The sequence below is a fragment of the Nicotiana attenuata genome, chromosome 5, assembly GCF_001879085.1.
Source record: "Nicotiana attenuata strain UT chromosome 5, NIATTr2, whole genome shotgun sequence".
Lineage (NCBI taxonomy): Eukaryota > Viridiplantae > Streptophyta > Magnoliopsida > Solanales > Solanaceae > Nicotiana > Nicotiana attenuata.
The window spans coordinates 26840222-26853386 of NC_031993.1; the positions used below are offsets into that span (position 1 = coordinate 26840222).

The following is a 13165-nucleotide window of genomic DNA, read 5'->3' on the forward strand; positions in this document are numbered from 1 at the left end:
TCTGAAGCCCATTCCTAAAAAGTTCCGTATGCCCGACATACCTAAGTACAATGGAACGAGTGATCCTAATGAACACATTACCTCGTACACTTACAGGATTAAAGGAAACGACTTAATTGATGATGAGATCGAGTCGGTTTTGTTGAAAAAATTTGGGAAACTTTGTCAGAAGTAGCAATGATTTGGTATCACAACTTGCCACCGAATTCTATCGATTCGCTTGCTATATTAGCATACGCCTTCGTAAAGGCACACGCCGGGGCCATAAAGGTTGCGACAAGGAAATCGGACGTTTTTAAGATAAGACAGAGGAATGATGAGATGCTAAGGAAGTTCGTATCCCGATTTCAAATGGAGCGAATGGAATTACCACCGGTCTCAGATGATTGGGCGGGGTCGAGGACGGCCAGCTGGGAGCCCCCTCGGGTTCAGTTCGTCCAAATAGATTAGCAGTCAATGCCCCGAGAGATACCGACAGGGAACAGAGGTCAAATAGAGAACGGTATCAGCCATATGTCGCAGATCGAAGAAACATCGGCCCAGGGCGCAATCCTCCTCGAAACGATCGAAGGAATGATCGGGGGCAAAATTCTCGGGGACTTATGAGTAAGAGTGGTTTTGATAAACATACCGATCCAGCGGAAGCACCTTGGTTATCGGAGTATAATTTCAGTGTCGATGCAACGGGAATCGTATCGGCTATCGAAATGATCAAAGACACCAGGTGGCCTAGACCTATACAAACCGATCCTTCTCAAAGAAATTCAAACTTGATGTGTAAATATCATGGCACGCATGGCCATAGGACCGAAGACTGCAGACAACTGAGGGAGGAGGTAGCTCGGTTGTTCAGCGAGGGTCATCTTCAAGAATTTCTCAGTGATCGAGCTAAGAACCACTTCAGAGAAAGAGACGCCAACAAAAAGAATGAGCGGGAAGAGCCGTAGCATGTAATACATATGATCGTTGGTGGGGCCGATGTTCCACAGGGGCCTATATTCATACGTATCAAGGTGTCGATTACCAGAGAAAAACGAACTCGGAGTTATGTGCCCGAGGGCATCCTATCGTTCAATGACGAGGAAACGGAAGGCATTTCTCAACCGCACAATGACGCCCTGGTAATTTCTATTTTGATTGTACCAAATGTAATGCAGTCTTTAATTGTTTGTTAAATTGCACATATAGCCTCCACTTAGAATCCAAAGTGCTCGATAGCACTCAAGATTGTATCAGTTTATAATTCAAAAAGAAGAATTTTAGTAGTTCAATCGGTTAGCTACCTAAATTTTTAGGTTATTGGTGATGATTTAATTCTCCCCCTTGTAACGCCCCCTCACGCATTTTCCCCAACAACTCCCATTTCCAAAAAAAAACGTAATAATTCAAAATATTAAAAAATATTTAAGAAGAGCATGATAAAATAAAATCTCTTTGACTTCCCAAATAGTAATTTTACTATATAAATTTGGTATAAAGGGAGTACTACTTTCTAACCCTACTCTCATACAACATTATGAGCGAAATATAGGTTTTTTGATTAAGAAAAATATTTGAAAACATGTTTGATAGTCGTAATCTTTGTGAGTATTATTTGTTAAAAGAAGAATCTTTGCGAGTAATAGAATATCATATGTAAAATCACAAGTTCTAGGGGTAGTTATGATTGTTTACCCTGGAATCCGGATAACAATTGAATTTATATGGAGTTTTAAGGATCCGTCAACTAAAAGATACAAAAGGTTTGGATTGAGGAAAATAAAAGATAAAGACTCAACAATTGCTGCTAAAGTAAATAATCGCAGAATATAATATTGCTTAGAACAATTGTGCTTGATAGCGTACAAGAATTGAGAGAGATGGTACCGTAGTGTAATGGTTTCCGATCCCCTCTTTATGGGGTCTTCTCCCCTTTTATACATTCTGATTAAGGGTAAAAATAAGGTAGGTAAATTAATTACATCGTGGATCCCTGTAATTACGCCTTAATGGCCTGAAGTGGTTGAGAAAATCACGTTTGGGCGAGATATCCGGCGACGCTTGGTTATCCGTTACGAGTCCGGCTTCCGACCTTGTGTGTTTCTCCATCCGGTGGTGACTCATATCGAGCTTTGCAACGGTCTCGAAATGACTCGACCTCGGTTGTTGACGTGGCCGTCGTTCTACCTTGCATCCAGGTCGGGTTCGATGGCCCCGACTTGCCCCGGACCGGACCCAACCCGGTCGGGCTCAAGCAAAAAGGGTATCACCCAATACAATGATATATACAAAAGTCTTTTTATTTTCTTAAACTTCGTATAAACTCAAATACTGAGTATAAAATGGGGAGGATTGGTAGAAGTAGTACGACCATGTCTTTGCCTTGTCTATTTAACGTCAACCTAGAAATATCATGTCACTGCATTTATCATGTGCACTGGTTTTAGTAGTACTAACTTATCAGTACTAGCCGTCCAAATTTATGTTAGCGGTGTTTGATTGAGCTTGAATTTTAAGAAAGAACAAGAATTTATACAATTTGAGGTTAAAAATATGCTATAAATATTTTTATAGTTATAAAATTACATCATTAAGGATAAAATAAAGAGTTTAGTATTAAATTATTTTTCAATATAGAAACATGACATTCTTGTTGGAAAAAATTAAAAAAAGCATCACATGAATTAAGACAAAAAAAGTAATACATATTAATTATTTGGGTCAAATAGGTTTAGAGAAATTTAAAATAAAAAGTGTGCCATAATCCATCCCGCCCAACTCAATATTATTTTTATTTGTTTATTTTTTTCATTATATATTGCTTAAATACTAAATCAAACTAAAGCAACTTTTTTTTTCATATTTCAAAGAAAAATATATCATCCGAAAAATATATTTTTTTGGACAAAGTATTTCGTGACTTTATTTGGACTATTTAAATAACTCAAATTGATCAAAACTTTTAGTTGGATTCATTTGATTGTATCCAATTAAAATCAAGAAGAAATTACACTCTATGTCACTTGGCCCACTATCCTAACAAAATACGGCCCATATTTTCCCTTCTTACCCGGTATGGCCCAGTTCTATACTGTTGAAATTTTTTTTCACTGATTAGCCCTCGCCGCCCACTTGAGTCCAACCAACTGAGAGGATTGCGATTATAGACGGGCCAGTTGGGGATGGTGACAAGGGCAGTAAAGACAACACCACCAGCATATGTTAACAGCATAGTCTGAAACGATCCCAACGCATAGCCTTTCTTCTTCTTCTTCTCACTTTAAATAACTTCTGAAGGGAGGAAGAATGATGTATATGTTGTATATACATATATATACTTTGTATAATCATGTATAACCATGTATATTTGTGGGTATTCTCATAGTTATACAGAATTATACATGATTATACACAATTATACAAGATTATACATTATTATACATGATTATATTTGTGTGTATAACAATGTATATAAGGTGTTTAATAATGTAAATTTTTATTTTTTCCAGTGAAATAAGAATTTCCCTTGCAAAACTTTAAATTTTACAAAAAAAAATATAAAAATAAAATTATAGACTCTAAGGATGAATATATTTTTATTTTTTACTTCAACTTGCTGACATTGTTTACCATACAGAGGGAAGTAAAAAATAAATAAGAATGAAAATGGAAAAAGGGTAAAGATAAAAATGAAAGAAAAAAGTGAAATCTGATTTAGGCGTGATTTTGGGTGTAGTTGATGAAGTTGTGGGTTAGGCGCAATTATTTGTGGGCTACCGCATGAAAACTGTATTTGTGGGTTAGGCGGCTGAAAAGTGTTTTTCCCAAGTGTACTTATGTGAAATTATCCTATTAATCAATCAGCGAATCTTATCTTAACTTATCACTCCAAATAGGGCGAGTTGGACATATTATACTTTGAATATATTGGACGCTTTTACGTAATCCACATGTTACAGTAAAAATTGCACGAGGCGCCCTATTTGGGCGCCCCCTTTTAACCTGTAGCCGCTTTGTCTTTCTGTTTGCACCCGTACCCACTTTTTAAAAAACTTCAGCTTCCCTTTCTCCTCCCCTTCTCCTCTTCTTCTTCATCTTCTTCTTCAATACCACAGTTCTTGCTCTTCACTGTAGTTAGTATTTGAGATAAGCCTTTACAAATAGAATATGAGATTGGAACTTGCTAGTTTCATGCTTTGCGGTAACTGAAGAAGATAGATTTTCTGGATTTAGCTTTGCACGATATGTAATCGTCAGATTTTCATTGACCATTCTAACAAATTTTAACGGGAAATAATATGTAGCTACTTAAACATTATATTTCAAGACTATCCGCCAAAAATTGCTAGATATTTCCATGTAATTCCTTTGATGAATGTACAAGAAACAGTACAAGAAACAAAGACAAAAGCTTTAGCTCTAGAGCTGAAGTTTTCTAGTTACAACATAGAAACTTCAGCTCTAGAGCTGAAGTTTTTATTTTATAACTGGAAAACTTAAGCTGGAAAACTGCTTAAGTTTTTAGTTTATAACTAAAAAACTTAAGCTCTAGAGCTTAAGTTTTTTATTTTATAACTGGCAAACTTCAGCTGTAGAGCTGAAGTTTTCCGGTTACAAAGACAAAAGCTTCAGCTTTTTCCAGTACAAAAGAAAAACTTCAGCTCTAGAGCTTAAGTTTTTATTTTATAACTGGAAAACTTAAGCTGGAAAACTGCTTAAGTTTTTATTTTATAACTGGAAAACTTAAGCTCTAGAGCTTAAGTTTTTATTTTATAACTGGCAAACTTCAGCTGTAGAGCTGATTACAAAGACAAAAACTTCAGCTCTAGAGCTGAAGTTTTCCAGTACAAAAGAAAAACTTCAGCTCTAGAGCTTAAGTTTTTATTTTATTACTGGAAAACTTAAGCTGTAGAGCTGAAGTTTTCCGGTTACAAAGACAAAAACTTCAGCTCTAGAGCTGAAGTTTTCCAGTACAAAAGAAAAACTTCAGCTCTAGAGCTTAAGTTTTTATTTTATTACTGGAAAACTTAAGCTGGAAAACTGCTTAAGTTTTTATTTTATAACTGGAAAACTTAAGCTCTAGAGCTTAAGTTTTTATTTTATAACTGGCAAACTTCAGCTGTAGAGCTGAAGTTTTCCGGTTACAAAGACAAAAACTTCGCTAATGAGTTTTCCAGTACAAAAGAAAAACTTCAGCTCTAGAGCTTAAGTTTTTATTTTATTACTGGAAAACTTAAGCTCTAGAGCTTAAGTTTTTATTTTATAATTTGGAAAACTTAAGCTGGAAAACTGCTTAAGTTTTTATTTTATAACTGGAAAATTTAAGCTCTAGAGCTTAAGTTTTCCGGTTACAAAGACAAAAACTTCAGCTGAAGTTTTCCAATACAAAAGAAAAACTTCAGCCTCGTGGGCTGAAGTTATGTGAAAAAGCGGGTACGCTTGCAATTTTTTTTGCAAAGCGGGCACAAGTTAAAATGTGGCACAAAAAACGAGTATAGATGCCAATGCCCCCATGTTACACCCATACCATACACTTGAGATCAGCATTGTTGCAATTATTTGGGGTGGGGGGTGGGGGTCATGTGTCCCGTAGCACTGATTTTTAGCACGATCATGGTGGGATGGTTTTACATGAGAAAACCAATAATTTACTAGGTACATGTTATTTATCTATATCGTTGTTTATTTATAGTAATAATGTTTTTTGCTCTATCGCCATAACCTTTTACCTTTGTTATATTAGCTCTATGACTTGAGTTGTTGGAGCTAGTAAAGATGGGAAAATTGATAAAACTCTTATGACGTTAATCAACAAAAATAACAACATATCCAGTATAATTTCACAATGGATATGTAAACCTTGCATCTACCTTGTGCAAATAGAGACTGTTTCCGTTACTGAGATCATTTATTGGTAAATTTAACCCATGAGATAGCCACAATTCTCCGAAAAACCCAAGAGAATAACAAGATCACAGACTACATAAATAAACATCGGACCCCCAGACTGCATCTACACAGATTACTGGTAGTCAACTCGAGGAAGAATGACCACAAGGATAGTGGTTACATTCATAACTTTTTGTTGGTATCTAATTAACCTATAACTTGGAAATACAATAAAAACATTCACTCCAGGATCCTATACTGCTGCATCCCAGAAAGGAAAGCAGCATGTGCAATAAATGAAAGGCCAATCTACATCTGATATACATTACAGTAGTAAAAGCAAAAACTGAAAAAGATTGCTTAGGCCACAGCATTAGGGAGACTATTATTGTGAGCTTCGAGCTGTATACTGAGGTCATCCAAGTTGACACAACCTTGTATCCGTAATCCATGTTCATTTGCAAGATGCAACAAGCAAATAAAGCATAAATGTGGAGATATAGCTTCAATCGATGCTGACGCTCTGCATTCAGTTGGAAAAGCAGCCAAGATGTGCTTGAAAGATACACTTTCTTCCTGCATATTATGATGTGAATGAATATAGATGTCTGATAAACAAGCTAAAAAGTAAACAAATAAAGCCATGTCGATTAAAATGTCATGCTGATCAATGATGAGAGCACAAGCCTGGAGGAACTGCTTAACAAAAGTAGTCTTTAACCACATCTATTAAGAAAAGATTGGTTAGAGAAAATGTTATATTGTCAGACAATTTAGTAGTTCTACAATCGCATTAACTATGTAGTTATAATCATTTGCCTTACACCTTCCCATCCTATTGAGGGATTCAAGGTGGATACACGGTCAATCAGCAAGCTTATTTACAGAAAACGGAAGGATCCTGTGCCTACAAACTTGATTTCCAGGTCAGATATCCAGAAAATTTACATACTTGATTAGTTATCTACAAAGTTCCTTCTCATCTACTTAGCCACTCTGTTATATTGGAGTATGAGATATAGAGCAAGAGCAGCGTACTATACTCAATTTAGGAGCTCGGAATAAGGGAGAATTAGGTAGTGTTCATGCAAAATGCAGAACAAACTCCTTCCATCCTAAATGAACATACAAGTTGACTTGGCATGAATTTCTAGCTATGAGTTGAATATGTACCCCTAAAATTTAAAAGAGTGTCAGGTAAACTACTTTATAATAATAAGTGAAAGAAATTATGAGCAAAAAGATAATTCAGCCCCATTTATTGCCTCCACCTTAGTTTATATCAAAATCTTTTTGTTTGGGACATCACTAACTGTTTGGCAAAATTTATTGTTCATTTTAAATACAACATTCATAAGTTCCAAGAATTCAAATTCATTTAATCAATCAACTGTGTACTCTTTGCTTAAAGAGAAACAGAACTGTCACAAAACCAACCAACAAAAGATATATATAAGTAGAAGTAATCTTTTAGTTTCAAATAACATATCCACTTTCCACATGTATGTTAGTACAGAAAACGATGAATCATTTACTCATCTCTTTACAACCTTTTCACTTGCTATTATTTAAGAATAGCCAAAAAGTAAAATGTTTTGACCTGTATGTTCCCGGGTAAGCACTAAATAATAATCTCCTTTTCATTTCACGTGGCACCATCACTAGGCATGGTCTTAAGAAGTCAATTCCAAATTATGTTGTATATTAGTAGAAATTCTACATGGGGAAAAATGCATAAATGCACTTCCATCCAGGCCAAAATCGGAATCATTTCTGTGTTACCAAGAACACACTGCCAGTGAAGTAAAAAGTTTGAACTTACCTTAATTGATGTTTGATTTAATTGGTCCCAAAGTGTTTCCTTAAGCACTTGAACATCTACTTGTTTGGATGTTTTATCATACTGGACTTCAATCTTGTTTACCTGTTAATTCAGACAAGATAAACTAAGGGTTTCAGTTTTGCTTCAAAAGAAGCTCTTCATCTAGCAGATTCTACACTGAGGAACAAAATTATTTTCTAATAGCAACTGTGCAAAGAAAGATGAAGTTTTACTGTGGGAATTAAGTTTCCATTAAGCAAGCAAAGTGAACATTTGACATTTTTCTTCCCACAGATTAATTGACAGATAACATGATTTGAAGTTTCTTTTCTTCCTTCCATTTTCAGCTTAAAGAAATAAAGGAACTAATACTCACCAGTTCCTTGAAGTTTCTCACTTTTAGCATTGCTATTTCTTTTCAACATAAAGAATGACTTATTAGCAATAGTACCAAACAGCCAAAAAGACAAAGAAAAAAAAAGAAACGGGCATTTAAAAGATCTGCCAATGGCGTGGAGTTCATCAAAATAAAAAACAGTGAACAGGGTTTTTGAAGCAATAGGAATAGGGCCAGGTAATTGCATAAGATAATATTGGTCATAACCAGTCCAGTACAAGTTGCTTAAATGTTTAGATCACAGTTCTGCAGGAGATCTCAATCTGTATAAATCATACCTTATCTAATATCGGCCTAAGTGTCCATGAGACCAAATCAGAGGGAAAGTGGATATAGAGTGGGATTCACCTCAATCTTTTTTCAACACCCAATTAGGACAACATCTTCAACTATTTAGCTTCGATTTTATTTGAGCTAAACTAGAGTATGCTTTTAACAACTTTTTTTAAATGCTGGTCTTGTGCACACCTCGTCTATTCCAACAGGTATTTACCACCTCCCACCAACACATGAACCGGGTAACTTTACACATCAAGGCTTAGGCAAATGGGAAGAAATAACCAAACCTTTTTTTCTATGATCGGATATAAACCCTAGTCTCTCACGGTTCTCATTCACTTCCGTTAACAACTTTAGCCATCCAAGAAATTGGCTTCATCATTAAAATAATATATAATGATCTCTTTCCTAGTTCTAGGTCAAACCTAATCTAATCAAGTCTTGAGATCCCCATTAGCCTATAGCAATTAAGTTACATTCAGAGAAATCTAAATTACTACAAGTAAAAATAGTCAACATTTGACAGCAGGAACAAACCTGGCGAGGTTGAGAGACAAGTGTACTTGACTCCTCAGTATCACTAAATGCATTGCCATCATCAAAAGCATCATCAAAAGTCCCAGGAAATCCACCATCATCATCCCAAGATGGCATAGCTCCAAAATCTTCACTTTGTTGACCGGCTTCATCTAACCAAAGAACCAGGCTAGTCAAGTCACATAATAACAAAAGTTTCATCTGTCACAATATGTAACATTCCTATTTCTGAAGAAAACTAGTAAATATGCAATAACAGGAGTACGCTACTTCTATAAGCAGTAGAAGACAAAATCTAGGAAATAGTCGAGAAGCCAATAGGGGAAATCTGTATATAGGGAAGAAGAGTTAAGGAAAGACAGCATGGTAAGCACCATCATAGATCCAACTCAAATGCAACAACAACAACCCAGTATAATCCCACAAGTGGGGTCAGGGGAGGGTAGTGTGTACGCAGAACTTACCCTACCATGGGGTAGAGAGGCTGTTTCCGAGATCCTACTCAAACACAATAGCACAAATCATTTAAAACACTTAAAGAATTGTCATCTTTGCTAAGCCACATCTGCATTACTGTCCTAGTAGACGTGTACCAAGCAAAAATGTATTTGAATAAAAAATTCAGCATTTACAGTTTGAAATCAACTCGCCGCAACAGAATCTATCACCCATAAATGTTATGCATGTCCTTAAATATATCAAAGTACAAAATTTTAACAACAGCAGATGGGCATAAAAGTTATCTCACCTGGGACTTTCTTTCCTCTCCTTCCAAGGCACTAAGGCAAGAGAATATAGGCAATCAGAATATTTTTAAGGTAATCAGCAGATAACAAACTCATCAAAGTAACTAGAGTTTACCGTGACATTGGGTCGGAGAAACAGCTTCACAAGATTCTCAGGTTGATAATGACAATCTTCTGGAAGTAACCTGTTACACGATATTCTATTAGCTGGAAGGAGTAGTAACTTGGGATTCTTTGGAGGAGCAAAGACATGCGATAGATCAGTGTCCAATGCTTTTGTGAAAGAAATTTCAGGTTCTGCTTTTCTGCTCTTTGTTTTCTTAGTCTTTACTGGTGATCCATCTTCCTTGCAAGGCTCCTCTGAGACTGTGAGAATGTGATGAGTTATTAAACACCAAAGAAACTTAAAGTGCTAGAGATTTCTCCCATGATGGGAGAGAGAGGAGGGATGAAAAAGTTAACATTCCTTTTGGAAGTCCTAAAAAAGCTTACCTTTCACCTTCCGATACTTCCAATGATCAGGACCAGCCCAGGAATTGTGCTTTGAAGAAAATCCTAAACTTAAAAACAAGTAATCATCAACTCTCTCAGATCTGTCATCATCTTCAGCATCGGGAAAAGCAAATGGTTCACTGCCCTGCAAGACAAAGCCCAAAGAAATACCAGATTTCAATTGTTCTCTTTTCAAAGGCCTCAATTACAAATTAGTGTTGAAGGCAACAACAAATAAGTGTGCTTGCCACCTCCTGTTGCCTTGATGAAATTTGATCAACATCGTGAGAGCCTTGTTCTGCCACATCTATTCCATCATCATGATCCATCGGCCAGGCTCCACAATTGTCAAATGCATCATCATCATCCACATCTAGGCCAAACGATTCAGAAGTTTGTTCTGGTGAAAGCTGGCTAGAAAGATCTGTTTCAGCTGGCACCTGCATCTCTCCACTGAATTGACTAATCATATGCCTCAGACTCGGTGATATCTCGTCCTTCTTGGGCATATTCAATACCATTTCTTCAACACAATCTATACTAACAGAAAAAGTTTATAGCAATCAATTGAAAGTGGCTCACACAAAGGAGATTCCTGCATCTAAATACAAAAAGAATCCAAAACCACGTATAATTCCAAAGCCACAAACCTTTAGCAAAACATATATCAATGGAATCTGTTCTATCATTCCGAATTTCTTCTGGTATTGACTTCCCAGGTATTTCGCATGAATCAAAAAGGACACTGCAAGTACCATAGATTCCTAGGTTATTCAACAAAAGACCCTTTGCACCACCTTCATCAAACTGAGCTGATGTCTGATGATAAAGAGGATCAACAGCAAAAGCGGCTGCAAAATAGACAAATTAACCGTTTATAAAGTGAAAAAGGATAAATTCAGACAGAGAACAAAAATACCAAAGATAAGAAGCATGTATACCATCAAATTTCTTCACGTTGATAGAATCGAATGATGACTCTAGTGTTGATAAAGGTGATAGCTGCAATTGTCACTCAAATTAGTTTAGGAACAAGAAATTATTTTGTGTTTGTCATAAGAGAAGAAGAATGTGAAGTATTAACCTTTTTTTCTTGCTCTTCTCTGGGGTGACCTTCCTCCTGCTCATTTTCAGCATTGGCATCCTCTACAACAGGATCTGGCATACAAGCAAAATATTAAGAGATAGAAGAATAAATGCACCAAGCGTCTAAGCGACTCCGCAAACATTCAGCACACACCTAAGAAGAAGGCAAATAGGGAGGAAGAGAGAAAGAGAGTAAACAATGTCGAGAAAGGTTTAGAAGCATAAATAATTAGATCAAAAAGATCAAGAGTCATTCCAATATTTTGAATGCCTTGGCATGATAAGAGGCACACGATTAAAATGAGTAGATAAAAGAGGAAATAAATTTTGATTCACAAAGTATTCTTCAGGGAAGATTCAAACTAGAAAGACAATGTAATTTGGAAAAATAACAAACAAACAAAAAAAAACAATTAAGCTTAAAGAAAGCTACCAATGATGTAGAACTATTCTTATAAGGCATTACCCTGCTAGAAACCTGATAAAGAGTTCATTGTATGCACAAAAACAAAACATACCTTGGTCATTTCCTTTACCAACACGATTGATTCCTCCAAGAACTTTATATGCCTCTGAATGTACTGAGTCCACCCTCATTGAGTAAATCTTAACTCCAGCCTCAAGAGTACAACTAGCCTAAAATCATAAAATCACAAATAGCAAACAAACATGTCAGCATAGTATGTCTGTGCCTGCAACATGAGAAAGTTATGATTTTAAGATTAGCGCGCCGTGGTTTGCATTTTATATGTTACAAAGTGCAATAGGATGGCCTCATATCCATAGGCCATTGTCATTGCTCGTGCACGAAATTCAGTGGAACATCGTAGAAACATATCTAACTAAGTGTACATTCACACTTAAGTTTGAACCTTTAAACCAGCCCCCGCCCTTCCACACACACACACACGGTATAACCAGAAATCAAAAAATTGTGTCTGCGTGATAAGATCAAAAAGATACCTTCTGAAAGTTGGTCTCAGAATCATTCTCTTGTTCAACTTTAACGATTTCGCATAGATGATCAATCAAACCTAGCTCCCAAGTATTCTTCTGATTAATTTTCTGTTTCCAAGTAGAGATAAAAGTCAAATGAATATTCATCTATAAGGCAATGTGAACAAAATTTAGTAGAAGTGAGACATTTTCACTGGCGAGTTTGATGCAATTCTGGAAGAGTTCGAGAATCTGCTGCTCGTCAAGGCAAGTAGATGACGGAGGCGGGACAGGGAGAGGTTTGCGACGGATGACGGCAGCACGGGCGGCACGTGCTCGAGCACGTTCAAGCTTGTCATCATTGGAGCCCAAGACAAATTTTGTCGGAGAAAATGGGCCTTTCTGTTTGGTATTAGGACTTAGGGTTTCGGCCATTGCTGTTGTCAGTTTACAGATCTAGTGGACTTTACGGTCACCGGAAGTGAACCGGAGAAGTGGTGTGTGGTGTGATTTTGAAAGTGTGGGACGATGGATGTTTCCGGTGGGGGGTGTGGAGAATGGAGCTTCTGATTGTCGGCCGGATTTGGGAAAGTGATTCGAGTTTTCCCACCTTTTGAAATTTTGAATTTGGGACGCTGGTGCAGAGCAATTTTCTCTTTTTTCTTTTTCTGTTTTACCAGAGCGGTTTGGTTGGTATATGTAGAATATACTCCCTCCCTCTCATATATGTTACTAAAAATAGTTGTTTTAAATTATTTATTATTTTAAAAATTAAAGACAAAATTAATTATTTTTTTTCTTTTTTATCCTTAGTAATAATTATTCTTGAAGATAGAGATAACACATAAATAGAATAATAGCCTGTTTGGCCAAGCTTCTTTTTGGCCAAAAGTGCTTTTTTTTTGCCAAAAGCACTTTTGGCCAAAAATTGAGGTGTTTAAAAGATAAAGACTCAACAATTGCTGCTAAAGTAAATAATCGCAGAATATAATATTGCTTAGA

The 13165-nt window shown here is 36.3% G+C and overlaps 1 protein-coding gene across 1 annotated transcript; it reads right to left on the reverse strand.

The window, feature by feature from the left end:
- On the reverse strand, nt 5922–12869 carry LOC109225553 (condensin complex subunit 2). Its single transcript, XM_019390257.1, has 13 exons — nt 12371–12869; nt 12191–12292; nt 11746–11863; nt 11226–11299; nt 11083–11143; nt 10792–10992; nt 10393–10676; nt 10142–10286; nt 9765–10015; nt 9652–9682; nt 8904–9055; nt 7691–7792; nt 5922–6444 (listed from the first exon to the last, which is right to left on the reverse strand). Exons 1-13 carry the CDS (start codon nt 12596–12598, stop codon nt 6229–6231), a joined length of 1965 nt encoding a protein of 654 aa, XP_019245802.1. The 5' UTR covers nt 12599–12869; the 3' UTR covers nt 5922–6228.